The sequence below is a fragment of the Bubalus kerabau genome, chromosome 6 (assembly GCF_029407905.1).
Source record: "Bubalus kerabau isolate K-KA32 ecotype Philippines breed swamp buffalo chromosome 6, PCC_UOA_SB_1v2, whole genome shotgun sequence".
Classification (NCBI taxonomy): Eukaryota; Metazoa; Chordata; class Mammalia; order Artiodactyla; family Bovidae; genus Bubalus; species Bubalus kerabau.
Window position 1 is genome coordinate 80,565,748 of NC_073629.1, and position 24,759 is coordinate 80,590,506.

The 24,759-nt window shown below is 42.2% G+C and overlaps 1 protein-coding gene across 7 annotated transcripts in view; it reads right to left on the bottom strand.

Annotated features, from left to right (window-relative positions):
• Positions 1 to 568: 568 nt before the first annotated feature.
• AK4 (adenylate kinase 4) overlaps positions 569 to 24,759 on the bottom strand; it is a 97,188-nt gene continuing 72,997 nt past the window's right edge. For 5 of the 7 annotated variants that reach the window (XM_055585575.1, XM_055585573.1, XM_055585579.1 and 2 more), the window contains 3 exons: positions 10,825 to 10,997; positions 7,923 to 8,041; positions 569 to 6,635 (listed from right to left, as the gene is read on the bottom strand). In XM_055585575.1, coding sequence (XP_055441550.1) covers positions 6,521 to 6,635; positions 7,923 to 8,041; positions 10,825 to 10,997 — 407 coding nt within the window. In that variant the 3' untranslated portion in view covers positions 569 to 6,520. Of the gene's footprint in view, positions 6,636 to 7,922; positions 8,042 to 10,824; positions 10,998 to 18,098; positions 18,655 to 24,759 lie in introns of those variants that run through there. The other 2 variants (XM_055585574.1, XM_055585576.1) reach the window with 2 other exon arrangements.

The following is a 24,759-nucleotide window of genomic DNA, read 5'->3' on the forward strand; positions in this document are numbered from 1 at the left end:
GAAAGTCCCTGCAGGAGATAGGAGTGGGTGAGGTTAGGAGAAGCCAGGGCTCGTGCCCCAGTCCCTGTCATAGGAAGACTCTCCTTCAGAGGCTCTGTTTCCTCTACACCTCAAGCTCCCACCATAGAGGTCTGCTGGAGTACTGCTTACTGTTGAGTAAGCCTGGATGAGATGACCTTAGAGTCAGGCACTCTGATCCAGTCTCCTTACCTGTAGGATAGGATCTACTTACATCATCCAGTTACTTCAAAAATAAAGAATGTCCATGGAAATAGGTAAAAAATAAGGTGCTGGAAAATAAAGGAGTTTGAAGGTAAACAAAGTGAGGCAACATAGTACAGCAGAAAATGAGACTGGGGTGTCATAAATCTTGGATGTGGGGTCTTGCTCTGCCACCAACTATCATATTATCCAGGGAACACTATATTCTCTGTTTTCCCCATCTTCAAAGTGGAGAAAACACTGTTGATAATGGGGAGGTTGCAGAGTGGCATAAATGAGAGCATTTGTGAAGGTGTGTACTGCCAAGTATAAAAGGCTATATAGAAATGTTAAATGAATTCACTAGTTATAAGCAGAAAAAACTTTATTTCTATCAAATTAAAAAGTATGAATCGATCTTCAAGCCAGATAAAATCATCAATAACACAATTAACAGAGCATGTACAGATTAGACTACAGGTTTAGATACTTTGAATTAAGCACATACACCAAAATCAAGAGGGCTGATAACTTTCACACTGAGGAAAAGCATTGACTCATCGTAAACACACAACTTCTGGGAAAATGGAGCTGACATTTCACAGGAGAGTAAACCAGAGGCAAGTTGTCATTAGGTTAGAGAACTGATTTGAGCTTGAGAGGAATCACAGTGAAATGCCATTGTAATGCAACAATTTCCCGAGATCTACTCATCTCAAAAACAAGAATATATAAAAATCAGTAGTACAAATTCTCATAAAACTAGGAAAGCCCTCTATGCCCTGACACCTTGGAGCTGACATAAAGATTGAGTTTTCATTTTTCTTCCCTTTATTCTTCTCTAAATGAAACACAAAACTTTGTTTTTATTTAGCACATTTCTGTCTCAAGAGAAAGGTTTTATGAAATGAAATTAGACACACATCTCAACCCCAGTGAGAATCTTCAAGGTGCAATGCTCTTTTGACATGTGTTTAAACAGGAAATCTTTTATTTCAAGAATGACACTGTGCTTTCTAGAATAGCCTAATTATCACCAAAGAAGGAATGAATATATCCAACACTACCCTTCCCAAAACACACACTACATTTCTTTCTCTCACACTCACTCACACACACCAATTTAGGGAATTTCCTGAAGCATACAGATAATGACATTTATTTTGGCAAGAACTGTGCAATTTGTTAAAAGAAAGATAAGGTATGGCATTTATCAGCAACTGTAATTATGTCTCAACAGACGCAGGAAGCAAATTTTCCTCACAGTTGAAATATGGCTTCACAGTTCCCCCGTCATCTGGGTCTTGCACACGTTGCATCTGCAAACCAGACTGGGTCAGTTATATAAGGAAAGGGACCTTATGACCAGACCACATTCCCACATTAAAAGGCGTCTGTTACTGGGTTCCTCTTCTGAAACACCAATCAGACAAGGAAGTTGCTGAAGATGGAGGGAAATAGAACGCAATTCATACTATAGACGTGACTCTGTCTTACGAATTGCCTTTCTGGCAAAATTACTGCAGCAAGAAAAGATATTGTCTATTAAGTGAAAAGCAATACATGAAATCCATCAGGTAGATATGAATGGCTCCAGAGACCCCGTGACCCAGCAGAGGACAGAGGAAACACCGTCCTCTGCATATGCACTGTGCGGCTACCGCCAGGACCCACTGATGCCCATTTCCTGTCTTGGCACGAGAGCCAAAAGCAAAGATTCCAGGTGGGAGCAAATACATTGTTTTACCTATTCATGAGGATAGGGAGCTCAAACTAGAGAAACATATTTTAAAAAGCCTTTTTGAATTTCCTGATTAATCCCCATATAGGAAAAGGTTAAGTAAACGAGCATTTCAGTTTTAAAACACAAGGAGGCAAGATAATTGAGATAATACTATTACTTAGGCTAATTGTTGAGGATTTAACTAGATAATGGATGGAGTGCATATAGCACCAATAAACAGTGACTACCAAGCCCTTTTGATAACTGAACATACTTGGAAATTTGCTGTCTTTATGATTTAAGCAAAGACTTCTCCTCCCCTCCTGCTCCCAACACACACCACAAGCGGGTAGTTAAAACTTCTTTAAACAAATAACCGAAATCAGATATTGAACTCAGTTTCCAGTGATTTAAAAAGTATAAAAACTCTATTTATGGGTTTACATAGGCATCTTTCTATCAAAATTTATCCTGTCAACAACCTGTAGGGCTTCCCTGGCAATCCAGTGGTTAAGACTCCGCACTTCCACTTCAGAGGGCACAGGTTTGATTCCTGGTTGGGTAAGTTCTGCATGCTTCATGGTGTGGCCAGAAAAGAAAAAAACTCAACCTAGAAATGGCAGGAGAGGCCACAGCATCACCTGCTTCCCAAGAATCCTCCATTGCCTGTGCCTATTCTTACCTTTTCCCCTTCCCTACCAAAGAGAGGAGCACACCCTGGATGAAGCTGGAGCTCATGTGAGCTGAGCTATCGGAAGGTATTGAGAGTCACCCTGGAGAAGGCAGCTGAGGTGGGAAGCCATTCCTGCCAGAATTGTGAGTGATAAGCAGCGCCACCACATCAGAGGGCAGGCAAAGACATGGACTTGGCCTTCAGGACCATGTTAATGTGCAACGTCGCACAGGGAAGATGACATTAAAGTCTAGGATGACTCTGGATTAGGAGCTCAATCACCACTTGCTCACCAGCTAGCACTGTAGGAAAGATCAGTTACTATGGGGGCCTTGTTTGGGGGTAGAGGCAAGGGAGTCATTTGTTCTGATGTCAGGGAAACAAAGTATTGAGTAGTTTTTGGAGGGCTCCCAGGAGTCTAGGGGAGTGTGTGAGCACCATGGCTGGGGTGGCGCAAGCATCAGGGTCCCTTCAGGGACACAAAACCATGGACGCCGAGAGAACAAAGGAGGACCATGAGCTTGCTGCTGCCACAGAGTAGCCTGGACCCAAGCCAGGCCTACTTTGACAGCATTTCATTTTACTTATGTACAAAAGTAAAAGTCGCTCAGTCATGTCCCACTCTTTGCGACCCCCATGGACTATACAGTCCATAGAATTCTCCAGGCCAGAATACTGGAGTGGGTAGCCGTTCCCTTCTCCAGGGAATCTTCGCAATCCAGAAATTGAACCCAGGTCTCCCACAAAGCAGGTAGATTCTTTACTAGGGAAGTCCTCAATTTACTTATAAGTGAGCAGTTATGGATGATCAAGGGCTCAGACTCTCCTCTAGCAGCTTCCTTTGCTTAAGCAAAAGGGAAAAAGGAAAAGGAACACTCTCACACAGAGGTGGATGTCACCAGAGTGAACCCCGCCATTCTGGATGGGAGGCCACTTGGAAATACAAGCAAGCTCAGAGCCCTGTGTTGCTTAGGACAGGACGCAGGTAGTCAACATCTAGGAGCAGAGCCAGGAAGCCTGCGTTCAAGTGTGTCTACACTGCACGTTGGGAGCAGAAGCCAGGGCACGATGCTTTACTCTGCCGACCCTCGCTTTGTTTATAAGCATGGGATCATGCCTGTCTCAAAGGCAAGATTAAATGAGATGTTTGCAAATGTCCTAAAACTGTACACACATGACACTCAGCAGGCCTTCAATACATGGTACCTATTATATGCTTGCTTTAGTGTTAGAGGATATGAAACACAGCAGTGTTTTCAAGTTCTCAATAAGCAGGAAGCTGGTGGGGATAAGAGAAAGCAAAATGAACGCAGAGCTGGCTAGAATCAGAGAAGGAGGGGATATGTAGGAATTTTAGAAACCATCCAAACTACTCTTTGTGCCTAGTTTTGATGGAACCTCACGTGTGGCAGTAGAAGGAAAACTAAAGAGATCCCTTTAATTTTATCTTGGTCAAAATATTTTCAAGAAAATTTTATTTATTTTAGTGCAAAATCATTGAAGGAAAAGCTAGACTTTGTTGAAAAAAACCAGAAACATTTTTTTTAGGCTATCGAACATCATCAAACAAGCCATCATCTTTCAAAAGCCCGTGGAAACAGTGTTTGGCTTTCATTATGGTCTCACCCAGCAAAGGTGACTGCCCTCTACTGCAGGGCAACCTCAGAAACAGCACACACTATTGAGATGCATCGAGCGGCTCTGACACTGGCTTTAAGTGTCTATTTTGCTGGAAGGGAGGAGAGAGGGAAGGATGAAGGAGCAGAGTATCGAGTCAGGGATCACCTAGGCCATTTCCCATACTTCTTCCCCAAACTCCAAAGCCCATGATTACATTGGAGCATCTGCTAAACATCAACAGAAGGGAGGAAAGTTTTGAAGATTTTTCTGCTTCCAAAAAAGCACACACTTTCCTCTCCTGAATGATCCCTATAATAACCTTAACTTTCTACTTTTCCTACTTTATGGAAATTGTCTCCATGGCAAAACTACTCTAAATTGTGCAATTTTCCTCAAATAAGACTTGTTTTTCTCTATGCCTGGTTCCCCTGGAAACCTGAGCTGTATCTACATGTCTGGTTTTTACCCTATCCCCATCAACTGGCATTCAAACACAACTCTTTTCAAAAGTCACTATCATGCACTGATGTTTCACAAATCTGAACTGGGCATTTTAACTGCATAAACCTAGAAAGTAAATAATCTTACTTCACTTGGATTCAGAGGATGAGGAGGAAACTGGTCTGTGTTTCCACTAAGGTAGCCAAGGAACATTCACACGAAGGGACAAAGCGAGAGGGACTGGCAGAGTGGGGGCAGTATTTGTAGAGAAGATGCATGGCTACCATTCAGAATCCATGGGTCAGTGAATGACTGGAAATTCACTGTGACATCTTCAGAAAATAAATAATGTGTTCCAACATCACCTATGCTGAAAGGCTTTTGTTTTCTCAGCAGTATCAAGAGTTAGACAGAAGTCACTTCTGGGAATAGGAAAGGACCCTCGCTGGTACAATCACGATGCATGAAGAGGAATATGTATTTTTAAGGCAACAGGAATAAATTTCATTGTCTTTCCCAGAGGAGGGCGAGCATTAGTGGCCATCAAGTCTGGAAACCAGGCAAATCCTTAATAAATGGTTTATTGATGCTACATTCTAATGAATGACAAAATAGTGTGATCTATATTTCTAGACTTAATGGCCATCCTATGGAAAGCATCTTTGGAATAGAATAAAAAATTACAATTTTATCAAATCCCATAATCATAAAGCTGTCATCATGAGTCTAGGCACAGGCAGTGAAGCATTTTCCTTGACCCCACAGGCTCCATTCCCTTTACCAACTATTTATAATACGCTTGGGTCACTCACACGAGAAAAACACTGTCAGCATCAATATTTAGCAGCATTTTCAAAATATATATTTTTTTTGTCTTCACTATAAGCTAAACTATTCTTTCAGTCCAGTAATTCCATATGGTCTTATTTACTTCTATACATAAGATACAATCTTTTAACATTTATGGAGGTGAATATTTCCCAGTTTTTGAGAGTTCCCCGAAGACTCTTAGGGTTTTATTTTGCCACAATAAAAGAAAGGAGCGGTGACAACTCATGCGAGTCAGACGAACAGTTTAAGTAGACCCTCCACGCAGTTCAGCTCCTGGTGCATAAGGAGACTGAACATCGTCCCCCAGCTCTCAGCTCTCAGACAGGAATTTGAGAGGGATAAAAGCAGGAACAATATTACTTAATAGTCTAGGGAGGGAGAAAACAGATGTCTAATAAAGTAGTAGAAGGCAAGTTCTTCATTCTAGGATGCCTGAAAAAGAGATTCAGTGGAGCACGGATGCAGAGAAGGCATCATTCCTAACAGGAAAAAGTGAACTGTGGACAGTCACTCAAGGCCAGAGAAGCAATCACTGAGAGCTACTGTTTCAATCTCACTGTCACCAGGAGGGCACATGCCAGAGAAGCAGGGACAAAGGCAGCTAGAGCCCCTGGCATTCTCAGGCCTCCTGGTGCTATGTTTCAACAGCCTTTAGGGGCTGGGGAGAGCCAGGGAGCACCACAGTCACGTGTGAGAAAGCTATTATGGCAACAACCTGGCTGTGGAAAATCAACTACAGCTTGGGTGATACACCGCTTGGAATCCAGCCTGTGTTGCTTCCTTTCTTATAAAGAACTTGAGACATGTGCAGGGACATTTTAAACACGTGTAGGTAGCCCCTCTTTTAGAAAGGCAGAGAAGAGCCTCGTCATTAACTCATTCTATTCATTAGTTTTCATGTCTGTTCACCATTTAAACTAGAAAAGACACTGCAAGCTATCTCAGCTAGCTGCTAACTGGGGCATGGCACCAACACTACACATACAGTTGAACAAATGACCATATCTTCCTGGTTCTTCCACTGCGCAGGCTCAGTAGGCTTCTTTGGACTGAACAGGTGTGATCTTGTTCGAGAAAAGCGTGTAAACATAGGGCCAGATTTTGTTAGTCTCGGTTCCCGAAAACTGGTGGAGCACTCCTCGGCTCCTGAAAAACAAAGTCCGACATACAGGGCACTTTAGGTTTCCTTTTGACATGATATCAGCACAGATGAAGGTCCTGGGTACAATCTAACACAATCTCCTGGTCTACGTCACACATCACTGAGTCCCAAAACCAATGTATCAACACCCCTGGTTCAGTACAACTAAATAAAGCCCTATCCTCTGCAATTCTGGCAAGCTTGATGTCATGCCCCCTTTTCTTCTCCCCTTTAAAAACATGATAACATTATAGGGACAACCCCAAATCTGCCTCAATACACACACTGAAAAGCAAATCAGTGACAAATCTTGCTACTCTAAAACCCTTGTTAGAGATCATGAAACACAAGATGTATCCTAATAAATGGTCAAGAACTTCATATCTGAAGGCTGGCTAAATTATTTGGGGGCTACAAGATCAGACAATGATTACAGCAGAGGCTGTACACTGCTGTCCTGAATACAGTCCATACATGGGCTTTGTTTGGCATCCAGGCTATTAAAATTTTTTTAGGGAATTGCCTGGTGGTCCAGTGGTTAGGACTCGCTGCTATTACTGCCAGGGGTCCAGGTTCAATCCTTGGATGGGGAAATGAGATACCACAAACTGTGCAACATAGCCAAGAATTTTTTTTTTTAATTTTTTTGCCAATATATGATAAAATATGGGATGTTCTTCTGCAGAGAAAGCCTGACTTCTGCTTCTTTTGAAAAACAGGCTCACTGGCCACACTTAGCCTGAGTGCTTCCATGGTGATAATTGGCTCGAGCAACAGAGGAGCTGTCTAGTTCAACTGTCACTCAACTGCCCAGCTTGACATGCCCCCCACCAGGTTTGACACTCATTTCCATCACCTGCCTGGCCCCTATAGTTATCTGAATTTGCAACCTGTAGTTTATACCTTTAGTTTTTATTAAACTCCCTCCAGACATATCTAAGCCAAAAAGTCCCTTCTAATCTTCTATCCAAGTCTTATATTTACACGTGGGAGTATCAAAATGTAAACCATTATTTCAGTCCCTTAAGAAAATGAAAATGTCTAGATGCAAATTTATAATCACACAGAGATGATCAGGCTGCGGTCCTTATAAGAGTTTAAGCATAAAAATACCAGGCATTCTTGCCCATGTACACACCAGCATTTCATCTGATTTCATCCGAGAGGTATTTGGCCTTTCAGGTTTATCAAGCTTAAAGAAACACCACCCCACTGCAACCCACTGTCCTTCCCGTGAGGAGCCACACCGTTTCAGCTGGCCAAGTGGCACAGAAACACGGAAGCACACTCACTTGTATAACTCGATGATGGGTTTTGCCACATCCTTGTACTGCCTTAGTCTGGCAGCAACTGCTTCAGGTTTGTCATCCTCCTGCTGGACCAATGGTTCACCAGTGACGTCATCAATGCCCTACAGATACCAGAGAAAGCAGCTAGTGTGGCCAACACTTAAGCCATTCCATACGTAAAAACTTTCCTGGGCAAAACTGTACATTCACCTTTGATTCCCACCACCTGATGAGTTAGCCCCAGGGGACAATAAGAATGATGAAGGTGGTTGAAAAGCAAACAGCATTAGTAAGTACGTTAAGCTTTTTTCATAAGAGATGAAACAGTAAATCTTTAAGACTTCTGATATTTCCAAACATATTCCACTGCTTGATAAATGACACCTTTAATTCATAGTTCAAAATTCCATGCCACTTCACCCAACAACAAAACAGCCACTAGACAATGTCACTCTGGTCCTCTAAATATTCCTAAAACTAGCTTCTTTCTAAAGCTTGAGTTCTTAAAATGGAAAATGAATGTCTCAAAGAACCAAATGGCTTCCTTAGGAAAAACACTCATCAAAGAGAAGGTATGTCAGGCCTGTTTTTGCTACTTTCAAATTCTATCACGTAGTTCTTCTAAGATTAAACTTACTCAGGTTATTTTAGCAAATCAAGTAATGACATCTAAAGTTAGAACAAAATAGGCGTGAATCATATACCCATGATAACCACGAACAAACATTCTGGCAACTGAAAAGCTGTAATTTTAGAAAATCTGATTTTTTGGTGTACTTTAACTTCCCCAGGAGCTATATCTGCATACAAAAGCAAAATGGACACCTCAGAATTTCACCTCCCATATCCATGGCTATTGGACTACCAAGGCAGATAGTCACAGGAAATCAATCTGTCAAAAGGCAGAATAGAGCAGAACTCAGGCATAGAGCAGAAGGCTCAGGCATTCAACTGGATAATCTAGAATTGGCTCTAAATTTGAAATGCACTAAAATTCCAATATATATATATAACTTACACTTGGAATTTACTGGGTGAGCCACATAATTATCATGTGTGTAATACAGGGCTGTTACCCTGATGGAACAGGAGAGATGAGGGGTGGGAGAAGGAGATCCAGCACTCATTCCTCTCCTTTATTTTACTTATTACTGCAAAGCTCAGGAATCATTTCCAGGACTTCAGGGCACCCAGAAATACAACACTGCTTCCAGAAAGAGCAGAAGCATGCTAGGACAGCAGCATCTCTCCCAGGGGAGCTTGGTCGCAGCAGCTGGCTGACTTGGCCCAAACTGGCACTTCCACTGCTGTCTTTGGAAATAGCGTTGGGACTGCAGCGCTCTTTCGGGGGCGCGCAGGCTCCGGAAAGCAACTCAACTTCTACAAGAATCTGCACATCAGCAAGTCTAAGGAGGGCCAAAATACGATGTATTTGTGTTAGATTCCAATGCCAACTCAGAACCCTCTTTTCTTCCTTATCCATTTTCCCCCCATACTTGTTTTTTGGGATGGAATAATGGAAGAACTCTACAAAGGAATTCCAGAATAATGTACATTTTTAAAAGAAGACTTCAAAAGGAGACTACTGCTTAACCTAAATGAAAAGGGCTTATAAGAACCTAATGATGACTTAAGGAACTAGATGGCATCCATACATAACCCCTTGAAGTAGTTTTCTATAGTTGTTATTGACTATATTCAAGTCTATCCTAGTCCATAAACATTAAACCAGTAAGACACAATAGCCACACCTTTCACATTTAGATAGGGACAAGTAATACTATATATTAGCAAATAAGAATGAGCAGACTAAACTAATTCATGCCTTTACCAGGAAGAACAGTAACTCTTTAAACGAGTTTACTAAAAGTTTCTTTAACCATATACCTTTACATCTACTTAACTTTACGCATACACATAGTCATTATATTGTGACCTTCTTTTAAAGGGCAATCTTCTATGCCTTTGGCTCTCTCTCATCCCTGTACATCCACATGCTCACTACTCACATGACCCCACTCACTCTAACCCTGTGCCTTACTCTGTCCCAGCCCCAAACACTGGCAGCCCAGGATAGATCCTTTGTATCTTTATCCCTACTTTTATGAAGCTAGAGAGCACTTATCATCATGTAAACAGATATGTATAAATAAGGGTGGTCATGGTTTTACAAAAATGGAATCATTCTGCTGTTCGCATTTGTCACTTAACAACACTCAGGGGAAAATATTACTCTAGGCCAAAGAATATAGTAAGTAAAGCACTAGTCACTCAGTTGCATCCAGCACTTTGCAACACTATGGACTGTAGCCCACCAGGCTCCTCTGTCCATGGAACTCTCCAGGCAAGAATACTGGAGCGGGTTGCCATTTCCTTCTCTGGGAAATTTCCCAATGAATATAGTACTAACTCAACTTTCTTTCTACTGACTACATGATATTCCAAAATGTGGTTATTGCCAAATTTATTAAGCCACCCCTAGAGATGAATGTTTGTAATGTTTTCAAGTTTTATTTTTCCCATTAAAAACAGCACCAAAATAAGCCTCCCTGTGTACATGACCTTACCTGCTAGTGCTTACATTTTCATAGACTGTTGTCCCAGAAGTGGGTTGAATGAAATATGTATTTAAAATTTTTAATGTACATTGTTAAGTTGCTTCTCTAAAAGATGATTAACATTTCATACACCTAACACAGATAACAGTACCGTGTTCCCAGATCCTAACCAGCAATAAAAGTGTTAATTTACATTCCTTCATTACAAGTGAATGATAATTTTAAAATATTTGTTGGCTATGTATATTTGCTCTTTTTGGAATAGCCTATTCATATTGTTCCCCCAGTTTTCAACTGAAATGTTTTACCTCCTTGTCAACGTGTGAAAGTACTTTGTATACTCTTACATGTACATGAGGTGGGTTGAAGTCCAGGTTATATACCCTTCCACTGGGAGGGTGAATCCAACGTCGGCTGAGACGATCTTTGAGCGTTTCGAATGGAATGTTCAAAGTGATCACTAGATCCAGGTCACATATTCTGTCCAAGGCTTCAGCCTGAACTAATGTTCGAGGAAAACCTAAATGCCAAAACAAAATATATCAAATGCAAGACACTTCCCAATTCTAATTAGCTGTTGGAATTATTTTCAGAGACAGAATAATCAAATCTGCACAAATACTACCCAGAAAGGAACTTTAAAAATCAGGAATTTATATTGACTTCAATAAATTGAATATTAGCAGAAAATATGCTACTTTATAACCTAGCTTCAGCATTTGGAATAGAAAATGTTAAGGAGTCACATGATAAAAGCAAAAAGTACTAAAAACTAGACTAGTCCAAGCTCTGGTGTAAGCTCTGCTCTTAACTACCTGTGTGACGTTGGGCAAGTCGTAACACCTCCATTTCCTGTTCTGTTAAAGAACCAAAGGGACAAATTTATATTTGTGTCCTTTTAGTTGTAATAGCTTGTGTGTGTGTGTGTATGTACTAACTTCATTTGTGTCCAACTCTTTGCAACCCTATGGACCATAGTCGGCCAGGCCCCTCTGTCCACGGGATTCTCTAGGCAAGAATACTGGAGTGGGTTGCCATGCCCTTCTCCAGGGGATCTTCCTGACCCAGGGATTGAACCCACGTCCCTTACATCCTCTGCATTGGCTGTCAGGCCCTTTACCACGAGCACCACCTGGGAAGCCCTTGTAATAGCTTATGAGTATATTCTTCTTCAGATCAGATCAGATCAGATCAGTCACTCAGTCGTGTCCGACTCTTTGCGACCCCATGAATCGCAGCACGCCAGGCCTCCCTGGCCATCACCAACTCCCAGAGTTCACTCAGACTCATGTCCATCGAGTCAGTGATGCCATCCAGCCATCTCATCCTCTGTCGTCCCCTTCTCCTCTTGCCCCCAATCCCTCCCAGCATCAGAGTCTTTTCCAATGAGTCAATTGTTCACATGAGGTGGCCAAAGTACTGGAGTTTCAGCTTTAGCATCATTCCTTCCAAAGAAATCCCAGGGCTGATCTCCTTTAGAACGGACTGGTTTTTAGGTTACCACTAAATACACATACACATACACACACACACACATTTTTAAAATCCAAATCAATTAAAGTACAACCTTTCACTCAGACCTTCATTTGAGCCTGCACCTTAACAGTAAGATGGGCAAAATTCCAGTCTCAGGAAGAACTGATGCTTTTGAAACCATATGGATACTGCAAAACTTATAAATTCATCCTACTTTGCCAAACGTGGGGAAATAAACTGCAACTGAAATTTGGACTCACAGGTATTACTTTCTTTTTTGCAGTTAGCTGATCCCAAATTATATATATATTTTCCCCATCCACTTTTCCCCTTCTATTTGTCATGAAGTGATGGGACCAGATGCCATGATCTTAGTGTTTTTAATGTTGAGTTTTAAGTCAGCTTTTTTACTCTCCTCTTTCACCCTCAATGACAGATTTTATTTTCTTGGGCTCCAAAATCACTGCAAATGGTGAGTGCAGCCATGAAATTAAAAGACACTTTTTCCTTGGAATAAAAGCTATGACAAACCTAGACAGTGTATTAAGAAACAGAGACATCACTTTGCCAACAAAGCTCCATCTAGTCAAAGCTATGGTTTTTCCAGTAGTAATGTACGGATATGAGAGTTGGACCACTCTCAAAGAAGGCTGAGTGCCAAGGAATAGATGCTCTTGAACTGTGATGCTAGAGAAGACTCTTGAGAGTCCCTTGGACTGCAAGGAGAACAAACCAGTCAATCCTAAAGGAAATCAACCCTGAATATTCACTGGAAGGACTGATGCTGAATCTCCAACACTTTGGCCACCTGAAATGAAGAGCTGACTTATTGGAAAGACCCTGATGCTGGTTCAGACTGAAGGCAAAAGGAGAACGGGATGGCAGAGGATGAGATGGTTTGATAACATCATTGATTTAATGGACATGAATTTGAGCAAACTCCAGGAGATAGTGAAGGATAGAGAAGCCTGGTGTGCTGCAGTCCATGGGGTTGCAAAGGGTTGGACATGACTTAGCCACTGAACAATTCCCCTCCAGGGGTTGACCTGCTTTAAATTTCACTCCAGGTTTGGCTGGGATAGAACTACACAGTAGTATCTTGTTTCTAAACAGTTTGTCAGGTTGATCTATTGTTTAAAACCTGACTGTATACACTATCACTTAAAAAAAAAATGTCCTTTAAGTCTTAGTTAGGTAAAAGAGCCAGATGGATGAAAAGGAAAGAAAGTATAATAGAAGATGCAATATTCAGAAAAGAAACTTTTAAATCCCTTCAAAAAGGACACCATCCCATCTCTATCCTTTCATCATTAGAAGTAATAAGAGAACTTTGTAAAGCTGGGTCTTCATGGCCCTAAAACACTTAACCATCAAAAAACTCCTTTTCCTATTATAGGAAGTCAGTTATTCAAACATGAGCATGCCACATCCTGTGTTACAATCCCCAAGTTGTATGAATGCCAAGGTGATATCAGAGTGTTTGTTCAGTTGAATATGACAAAACCCACCCAAAGTTGTCTCTATGCCCCTGCTCCAGGTAACAACCTCTGCAGAAAACTCTCTCCAATGCTCCCTTCAAAGCCTTCCTTATTGCCTGTCTATAAGGCCAGGCCCTTTTCTCCAAAGCCCATTCCTCCCAGGTTCCTTATCCATCATCTTTTGCATATTCCATTACCAGTAGTCTGAGCTAAGTCATGGATGAGATTCCTGATTCCTTGTTCCTGCATGTTCCCCAGCTATAATCCAACTCACCTGTTTGCACAGCTTCATCTCTGGGCTGCCCATGACACCATTTTCCTTATCTACACTTCCCTACAGTTGACTTTGGCCACATCAACTTGCATTCAGTATTGCTCTCCTCAGGCCTCGCTACTTTTGTGTCAAAGATACCTCTGCCTCAGGGCCTTTGCACTGGCTGTCCTTGGCCTAGAATGTTCTTCCTACAGATCTCTGAACATGACTGTTTATCATTTGAGATATTTGCATAAATAAAACTTCCTCGGGGAGACTTCTTACACTAAAGTCCCACTTCCCTCTCGTTATCTTATTCTATTCAATTTTTCTATTACTTATTATTATGAATAATTTCCAAGTATTCATGTTTATTTTCTATCCCTTGCTTACTCACTCTCTGAGAAATGGGACTTTTCTGTCTTGATCATTCTGTACCCTTTTGCTCCTAAAAAATTAACACTGATGAGCAACTTAGTACAGGGCCTTGAATTATTTGCAAAGTTTATGCCCTGATGAACTTGCTTACAGTATTTTGCAAGTTCCATGAGAAATTATCCATTACCTATATCTTATTAAACTCAACATCTGGTCTGCAGTCAAGTGTAAGCCTTGGTCACAGTAAGTACAGAAATGAGAAAAAACATTTAGGAATTTTATAGGAATTCCACAGAGTAATTTTAAAGCTGTTGAATCTAAAATTTGGGCTTGAATTTGGTGGGTTTTTCCTTTCAATTTTTCTAGTAATTTGTTTCTATTGTATTTGGCAAAAGAACTGTTCTGCAGTGGACTGGGAAAACAAAACTGGAGTTTCACAACAGAGTTTATTCTAGGCTTTCCCTGGGGCTTCTTTTCTAATTTCTCCAGTAAAGGAAATTACCCAATGGCCCAACTTTCTTTTCTTAAATTTGATGTTGCTTATTACAGAATCTCATAAGAGATTAAGTGGTATCTCTTTGCAAAGGGACACAGGAACAGAGAGACCCAAACCCAGGGCACATTTCAACTCTGTTCTCATGACAAAGAAAGCACAAGTTCAAGCAGAGGCGAGAACAGACCTATCTTGCAGAGCACGTCTCAGTTAGTTCATGGCTATCGTGAGCCTAACCCAAGGTAAACACATGCTCCCACCAGGCACAAGAGCCTTTCCAGTAGGAGAGATAGCATCAAAAGAGACTGCTTTCCCATCCTCATTTGCTGGCCTCATGTCATCTAGTATTCAGGCTGGCTTCAGCAGAGAAATAGGTACTTCTAATCTTGCAGGCTAGGCTCCTGTGCCAATAGCCACCCAGCTATATCCTCTCCAACCTCCCACACTGACTCTCTGGCTAAGTATCCCCTTCACATAAAGGCACCCACCTGCTGGGAAATGATGATTGGAAGTATGTTCATGGTGCTTCTGCAATGGGAACTGAGATAAAGTATTTTCAAAATAGAAAAAATATATATTGCCTTTAAATAAACTGCTAACTATATTTTTTTCAACTCTCATAATTTCTGTTAGATCAGATTATTACTACCTGGTATTTGAGGAAGTGAAAGATCAAATCATATCTGCCTAAGAAGACCAAGTACAGTGTGGACACCTTGGCCTTAGCCCTGGAAGGTAGCACTGCCTGGCACACAGTGGCATACTTCTTTAATTAGTCTTCCTTATTTGTAAATAATTCCATGAAATTATATGACTCTCTTGAGCTCTGTAAACTAAATATGTAGCCCTCTTTCTGTTATGGAATGGCTTGATGACTTTAAAATCAATGCATTAAGCAACTTCTCTTTTGATTAAGTTCAAAAACAAACCGACTTTCTGAACTGGGGTTTCATAGCATGTGAGTGTGGACTTCCCTGGTGGCTCAGACAGTAAAGAATTTGTCTGCTAATGCAGGAGACACAAGAGACACAGGTTCAGTCCCTGGGTTGGGAAGATCCCCTGGAGTAGGAATGGCAACCCACTCCAGTATTCTTGCTTGGAAAATCTCATGGACAGAGGAGCCTGGGCAGGCTACTAATCCATGGGGTTGCAAAGAGTCAGACACAACTTAGCGCGCACACACATGCCCTTATATTGAAGATGTAAGCAACATTTTAATTGAGGAGTGTGTACAGAATTTTAGAGATCACTTAAAGACCTGAATTCTCAGTCACAGTCCCTGGGGCCTCATTTTCCAGCAACGTTTAGTTACTACCCTGACAAGAAAATATTGTTCTTTATCCTTTGAGTAGAGCTGAAAAAAGCCCTAGGAAAGAAGAGGCAGCTCTAAGAAGAGCAGTTCCCCCAACAAATAAAAACTTACATCTTGGTTAAACTTTCCTTGTCTAATGAGGGTAGAAGGCAGTCTGCTCAACTCCCCTAGAACTGTTTCTGAGTTTTTTGAGGGCCTCTAGAGGAATTGGTGGGAAATGGAATCGTGTACAAAATAAGCTGGATTCACCAGGAACAGATTTCAAAAACATGTTGGATAGTGCCAACCTACTGGGCTCTCACATTCAGACCCATATTTAATTCCTCTTCTGAGATTTTCTAACACTTTGGGGGGTTGCTGGTTGCTCTTTGCACTTGGCCATAGTTACAGCTCAGCACACACACTCCGCATTCTGGTCCCCACCCAGGCACCAGGGAGCTCAACTCAGCCACAGCTGACAGCCCAGGTCACAGGTCCTGTCTGTCACTCTAGTTAGCCAAAAGAACAAAGGCTCCAGGGAGTAGGGAAACAGTGTTCATCTCTACGAGATAATTAAAATATGAATATCCTTCAATCTACAGATCCTAACTTTAAGGCTTCAGGACAGGGACTTCCCTGGTGGTCCAGTGGTTAAGGATCTGCCTCCCAATGCAGTGAATGCATGGTTGTTTTTGTTGTTTTATAAATTTACAATTTATATATAAACCATGTTTACTGCATAGAAAATCTGTAGCTAGTATATACAGACCCCAAAAATGACTTGAGTATTAGTTGATCAAAAAGCCCCACAGGAAGCACACAAAATTTCATTATAGGAAAAATGGCATTTAAGAAGTAAAATGTTATACTTTACAAATTTCCATATCCTTTGATCTATTGAAAAAGATGATGTTTTTATAAATCAATTTTAAATTTCCCTGTGATAAGTGAAAAATTTAAATATATGCACTTAATACTTTTGGGAGCATTGAAACGAAGCCTTAATATTACACGGTCCTGAGCATTTTGTGTAACAATGGCTCCATCATTCAAGCTCCTGAGATTTAGTCCAATGGCAACAATGAAAACAGTCAACATGCCTGGTTACAATTCTCTCCAATATCACCCTTTAGGTCACTTTCAAACTTGAGCCTTCTCAGCCTGTTTTTCTGGGCTATGCAGGTCTGATCCCTGATCGGGGAACTAGATCCCACGTGCCACAGGGCAACTACTGAGCCGGAGTGCTCTGAAGCCCCCACACCACAAATAAAGAGAAGCCTGCACGTCGCAACAAAAGATCCCACATGCAGCAACTTAGAAGGCCCAATGCAGCCAAATACATAAATCAATGGATTGGATAAATAAATAAAAGGCTTCAGGCCATAAAACAGGAAATAGTATTCTAAAAGGCAGCATGGTAGCTCCAGAATCCCTTGAATTGATTTACATCAGTGTCTCCAAGGTGGGCTGAGCAAATCCTTAAAGTAATTCATTTGTAATTCTCAGAAGAGAATGTCAGAAGAGGTGCAACGTGACCAGAACATTTCAAGCCATTTTTAAAAGAACATCATTATGCATCCATACACATTTTTTAAAAAGAACATGAAGTCAGAGGGGTAGAATGAAGACTATCTGAAACCTGTCAAGCAAGATGTCCCTGTATCAGAACATGAGATGGTCATGTTGACTTGGGAGGTGGGGTAAATGTGGGCACTTACTTTAGAATGCATTTAGTTATCATTTGATATCCACTCATCCAAACTCTCTTCTAGAAAGCTACTCTTCATATGAGATTCAACTCAGTATTTTGAATTGCTAAGATTTAGGATTTGAAAGGAAACAAATAATTAACAAATGTAGAGAATGTTAAACCATGATCCCTTGGAAGTCTTGTAAGAGAAAAGCTGAATCTAAATAGGAATGGTTATTCTGAATGTGAAAGTATTTCAGTGCATACATAAAGTCTTTAAACACATAATTAAGTGATTTAGACTAGGCAGGCCCAAGGAGAACTTGCTACTCTAGCTATGGATATTCATTATTCTTTAAATATGCTGGCTCATGGTGCCTATTAAAATTACAAGATCCCTGAGGGCTGGGGCTGTGTTTATTCCTGAAAGGCCCAGGATACAGTCCCACGTGGATATGGTATTCCAGGCAGGCAGGGATTACTGACCAAGTGGACTGATGCACACTCAAGTTCTGTCAACAGGTGGCAGCATTAATAATTTTTCCACTTAGAAAGAACAGCAGCTGTGGTATGGTTTTATTTTTTACTAAAAGTAATCCTCAAAGACATGCTTTTAAATGACTAGCAGTATTCCAGCTCCTTATCAGGCTATTCCAAGTGAATATATTCCATTGTTGAGGAAACCAGAAAGTCCAACAGATCAAATAAAATAAGCATCGTATTCAAGCACAGAAAGCTTGCTTTCCTCCCTCTAACTATACAAATGAGGCTGTTCTGCTGCCAGGTTTCTGATCAGAACGAAAAACCGGCCTCATGGGATCCTTGCATGAGTGCGTCCTCAGTCACTCAGTCATGTTCAACTCTTTGTGAACCCATGGACTGTAGCCCACCAGGCTCCTCTGTCCATGGGATTCTCCAGCAAGAATGCTCGAGTAGATTGCCATTTCCTTTTCCAGGAGATCTTTCCAACCCAGGGATTGAACCCCTGTCTCTTGCGTCTGCTGCACTGGCAGGTGGATTCTTCACCACTGCACCATCCAGGAAACCCAATGGGATTTCCTCATCTCAAAACCCAGCCTGGAAAAGCTGCACTGTCCTGTTCAAACAGCCCGTCCATGCTGAAAGCAGAAATGTTATGCAGTTAAATGTCTCCCAGAAGCAATCATGTTGCATCACTGCTTACAGTGCCTCACAGGTTGTTTTTTAGACCTCCCCAAAAGATGTGCTAGGTGCAGGGGGATGTCACTAAATTCCGGACTGGTAATATGTTCCCAGCAGTGCTGGCCACTGTGCCTTGACCCCAGCCTCTCTCAGCCACGCCAAGAGCCTGGGGGAGGGCAGCTGGAGCAGGAGGGGTCACAGCAACAAGCCGAGGCAGCGGAGGGCTAAAGGAACTAGGACATTTCTGTTTTTCTAATTTGGAGTGCATTCACTCCAGAGGAAAGGCTCGGAGCCAGAGTCCACCACCACATTCCCAGGCAGAAAAGAAAGCCCGCCACTTAATGGAAATAAAAGGGCACTTCTGAAGGGCAACTTCCAACATCCGCCTGGGATCAGCAGCTTGCAAAAAGGTCAAGCAACCTCAGGGCCCCTTCCTACCTCCAGTAAGATCTGGGGCCAGCATGGAGGCTTTTGACCACCCATCTCTTCCCAGTTGTTGGGAAAATAAGAACCATGTTACAGACTGTTCATTACAATTAATCACAGAAGGATTAAAGCTGAAAGCAGTCAGTTATTCTTCCACAGTTTCCCCTAATCCAGAGGGGCATTCACACCACCCCTTTAGTATTAACTTAAAACTAACCACCATCAAAATCTGTTTTGTAAAGGACTTTTCTCTCTTGTATCTTATCTGTTTACACAATATTAATTTGTATGCATATCTGAGACCTCCATATTCTATTTCAGCCAATTTGTATTAACAGATGGTGAAAAGATTAAGAAGCAGCTGTGCTCCAGATGTTGGCAAAGGGGGCTTATGCTACCTCTTACCACTCTATGAGCTCACAGTTCCCTCTGCGCCAGGAGTGCTCGAGGGCATGCTTCCTGCTCACTGGGATCTTCCAGGGACACTTGGACTCCTGTTATATATCCTCGGGCTTTAGAGATTTGTAAGAAGTGGGTACTGCTCTCAAAGAGCTATAGGTTAGTAGTAAATGATTTAAAAACCTAGATAGGCTATAATCATTACTGAGTGATCTACTGATAAATACAAGATACAGAAAATTTGGTTTTGAATCACAAGTTTGGATCTTGGAAATGGCTTATTGAAATTAAAGAATTCCTAGTAGGCAGGCATTCATGGGGAAATTCCCAGATGGCATGGACATCTTCTAACATCAGTGGAAGGATCTGTCCTGTTTAAGGACATAGCTGACAACGACTAACTTGAAATCCCTGTTCTTAAACAAACTATTCTAAAAGCACTAAGCCCTCTTCCCAGTAAGGGAAGATGTACATTGCACTGAGGAAGGTGCTGCATCTGCAAAACTTTTGCTCAAAGGCTCTTCTGTTTAAGAATTCTGCTTCCTCATTCTCTAGAACCAAATTAAGGAAAAATTGGCTCCATTGTGTCTCAGTTGAAACAAAAGGAATTTGTAAATTATTTCACCACAGCCCACATTTTTGCCCCAAGTATCCCCTACACAGGCTTATCTGTAGGCTGCAGGCCAGACTTTCTATAATCGGACAGATACTTATTAACCTTTTCTATGGGCGGCACTGGCAATACAACCACGAACGACACAAATATAATCTCTGCTTTCTGAGCCGTACACCTGGGGTGGGGGCATAGGAAGTATGAAGCACCAAAATACAGATATATATCTAACACCACATGATTATAAGGTAAGAAGGAAGAGAAACGTGGATAGATAGGATGGGATGGTACACAAAGAATTCACCGAGGAGGGGATATGTGAGTAGAGATGTGAATGCAGCGATGCACATGGATGGGGAGGGTGGAGGGCAGGGTATTGCAGGGCGAGGGCATATTGAATACAAAGTCCCTGAAGCACAGCATGCATGGAACCAAAAGGTTGAGAAATTATAAGATAGTTATGGAATATAAGCAGATTTGTTCTCCTCTGCCCTAAACAGGTATGATGAAGGCAAAAGGAAACATGGCAGCAAGAAAAATTTAAACAAAACACAATAAAGACAAAGAATATAGCATCCAATACAATAGAAAAACTTAACAGATGGGCCAACAAAAAGATATAATACCGGAATTGTGTTGTTTAGTTGTTAAGTCGTATTCAATTCTTTGCAAACCCATGGACTGTAGCCCACCAGGCTCCTCCGTCCATAAGGTTTCTCAGGCAAGAATACTGGAGTGGGTTGCCATTTCCTTCTCCAGGGGATCTTCCTGATCCAGGGAGCGAACCCATGTCTCCTGTTTGGCAGGTAGATTCTTTACCACCGAGCCACCAGGGATGCCCATAATACAGGAGAGCTTTCCAGAAAGGAAAGAACTGAACTGGAGATCAAAAGGACACACTATATATAAGAGAAAAACAAAATCAATATTGAGAGATTCTATTTACTTAAGTATGAAAAAATAAAGAAAATAAAGAACCGCGCTGCCTGCAACGGACCGCGCAGAAGCGCCACCAAGAGGAGCTACCCCTCGCCCAAGGTTCGGGCGGCGACCGAGAGTGCCAGGCTGCATTGGCACAGGAGCAGCCGAGAAGAGCTACCCGCCCCATCCGATGTCACCAGCAGCAGCTGGGAGGAGCTACCGCACGCCCAAGGTCAGGGGCAGCAGCCAAGACGAGCTACCCCTTGCCCAAGGTCAGGGCAGTGACCGAGAGTGCCCGGCTGCGTCGGCATAAGAGCAGCTGAGAAGAGCTACCCCGCATCCAATGTTAGGGGTGGCGGCCGAGAGGAGCTACAGCACACCCAAGGTCAGGGGCAGCCACCGAGACAAGCTACCCCATGTCCGAGGTCAGGGGCGGCAGCCGGGAGGAGCAATCCCACATCCAAGGAGTGGCAGCTGAGCAGGCGCAGGAGGAGCAAGAGGAGCTACTCCACATTCAAGGTCAGGAAGGGCGGAGGTGAGGAGATACCCCTCGTCCAAGGTAAGGAGCAGCAGCTGCGCTTTGCTGGAGCAGCTGTGAACAGATACCCCACGTCCAAGGTAAAGAGAAACCCAAGTAAGACGGTAGGTGTTGCGAGAGGGCATCAGAGGGCAGACACACTGAAACCATAATCACGGAAAACTAGCCAATCTGATCACACAGACCACAGCCTTGCCTAACTCAATGAAACTAAGCCATGCCATGTGGGGCCACCCAAGATGGGCAGGTCATGGTGGAGAGTCTGACAGAATGTGGTCCACTGGAGAAGGGAATGGCAAACCACTTCAGTATTCTTGCCTTGACAACCCCATGAATGGCATGAAAAGGCAAAATGATAGGATACTGAAAGGGGAACTCCCCGGGTCAGTAGGTGCCCAATAAGCTACTGGAGATCAGTGGAGAAATAACTCCAGAAAAAATGAAGGGATGGAGCCAAAGCAAAAAAAAATACCCAGTTGTGGATGCGACTGGTGATAGAAGCAAGGTCCGATGCTGTAAAGAGCAATATTGCATAGGAACCTGGAATGTCAGGTCCATGAATGAAGGCAAATTGGAAGTGGTCAAACAGGAGATGGCAAGAGTGAACATCGACATTCTAGGAATCAGCGAAATAAAATGGACTGGAATGGGTGAATTTAACTCAGATAACCATTATATCTACTACTGCAGGCAGGAATCCCTTAGAAGAAATGGAGTAGCCATCATGGTGAACAAAAGAGTCTGAAATGCAGTACTTGGATGAAATCTCAAAAACGACAGAATGATTTCTGTTCGTTTCCTAGGCAAACCATTCAATATCATGGTAATCCAAGCCTATGCCCCAACCAGTAACGCTGAAGAAGCTGAAGTTGAATGGTTATATGAAGACCTCAAGACCTTTTAGAACTAACACCCAAAAAAGATGTCCTTTTCATTATAGAGGACTGGAATGCAAAAGTAGCAAGTCAAGAAACACCTGGAGGAACAGGCAAATTTGGCCTTGGAGTACAGAATGAAGCAGGGCAAAGACTAATAGCGTTTTGCCAAGAGAACGCACTGGTCATAGCAAACACCCTCTTCCAACAACACAAGAGAAGACTCTACACATGGACATCACCAGATGGTCAACACCGAAATCAAATTGATTATATTCTTTGCAGCCAAATACGGAGAAGCTCTCTACAGTCAGCAAAAACAAGACCGGGAGCTGACTGTGGCTCAGATCATGAACACCTTATTGCCAAATTCAGACTTAAATTGAAGAAATGGGGAAAACCACTAGACCATTCAGGTATGACCTAAATCGAATCCCTTATGACTATACAGTAGAAGTGAGAAATAGATTTAAGGGACTAGATCTAATAGACAGAGTGCCTGATAAATTATGGACGGAGGTTTGTGACATTGTACAGGAGACAGGGATCAAGACCATCCCCATGGAAAAGAAATGCAAAAAAGCAAAATGGCTGTCTGAGGAGGCCTTACAAATAGCTGTGAAAAGAAGAGAAGTGAAAAGCAAAGGAGAAAAGGAAAAATATAAGCATCTGATGCAGAGTTCCAAAGAATTGCAAGGAGAGATAAGAAAGCCTTCCTCAGCGATCAGTGCAAAGAAATAGAGAAAAACAACAGAATGGGAAAGACTAGGGATCTCTTCAAGAAAATTAGAGATACCAAGGGAACATTTCATGCAAAGATGGGCTCGATAAAGGACAGAAATGGTATGGACCTAACAGAAGCAGAAGATATTAAGAAGAGGTGGCAAGAATACACAGAAGAACTGTACAAAAACATCTTCACGACCCAGATAATCATGATGGTGTGATCACTGACCTAGACCCAGACACCCTGGAGTGTGAAGTCAAGTGGGCCTTAGAAAGCATCACTACGAACAAAGCTAGTGGAGGTGACAAAATTCCAGTTGAGCTATTTCAAACCCTGAAAGATGATGCTGTGAAAGTGCTGCACTCAATATGCCAGCAAATTTGGGAAACTCAGCAGTGGCCACAGGACTGGAAAAGGTCAGTGTTCATTCCAATCCCAAAGAAAGGCAATGCCAAAGAATGCTCAAACTACTGCACAATTGCACTCATCTCACACACTAGTAAAGTAAAGCTCAAAGTTCTCCAAGTCAGGCTTCAGCAATATGTGAACCGTGAACTTCCAGATGTTCAAGCTGGTTTTAGAAAAGGCAGAGGAACCAAAGATCAAACTGCCAACATCCGCTGGATCATGGAAAAAAAGCAAGAGTTCCAGAAAAAGATCTATTTTTGCTTTGTTGACTATGCCAAAGCCTTTGACTGTGTGGATCACAAGAAACTGTGGAAAATTCTGAAAGAGATGGAATACCAGACCATCTGACCTGCCTCTTGAGAAACTTCTATGCAGATCGGGAAGCAACAGTTAGAACTGGACATGGAACAACAGACTGGTTCCAAATAGGAAAAGGAGTCTGTCAAGGCTGTATATTGTCACCCTGCTTATTTAACTTATATGCAGAGTACATCATGAGAAACGCGGGGCTGGAAGAAGCACAAGCTGGAATCAAGATTGCCGGGAGAAATATCAATAATCTCAGATATGCAGATGACACCACCCTTATGGCAGAAAGTGAAGAGGAACTCAAAAGCCTCTTGATGAAAGTGAAAGAGGAGAGTGAAAAAGTTGGCTTAAAGCTCAACATTCAGAAATTGAAGATCATGGCATCTGGTCCCATCACTTCATGGGAAATCGATGGGGAAACTGGAAACAGTGTCAGACTTTATTTTTCTGGGCTCCAAAATCACTACAGATGGTGACTGCAGCCATGAAATTAAAAGACACTTACTCCTTGGAAGGAAAGTTATGACCAACCTAGATAGCATATTCAAAAGCAGAGATATTACTTTGCCAACAAAGGTCCGTCTAGTCAAGGCTATGGTTTCTCCTGTGGCCATGTATGGATGTGAGAGTTGGACTGTGAAGAAAGTGAGCGCTGAAGAATTGATGCCTTTGAACTGTGGTGTTGGATAAGACTCTTGAGAGTCCCTTGGACTGCAAGGAGATCCAACCAGTCCATTCTAAAGGAGATCAGTCCTGGGTGTTCATTGGAAGGACTGATGCTGAAGCTGAAAGTCCAATACTTTGGCCACCTCATGCAAAGATTTGACTCATTGAAAAAGACTCTGA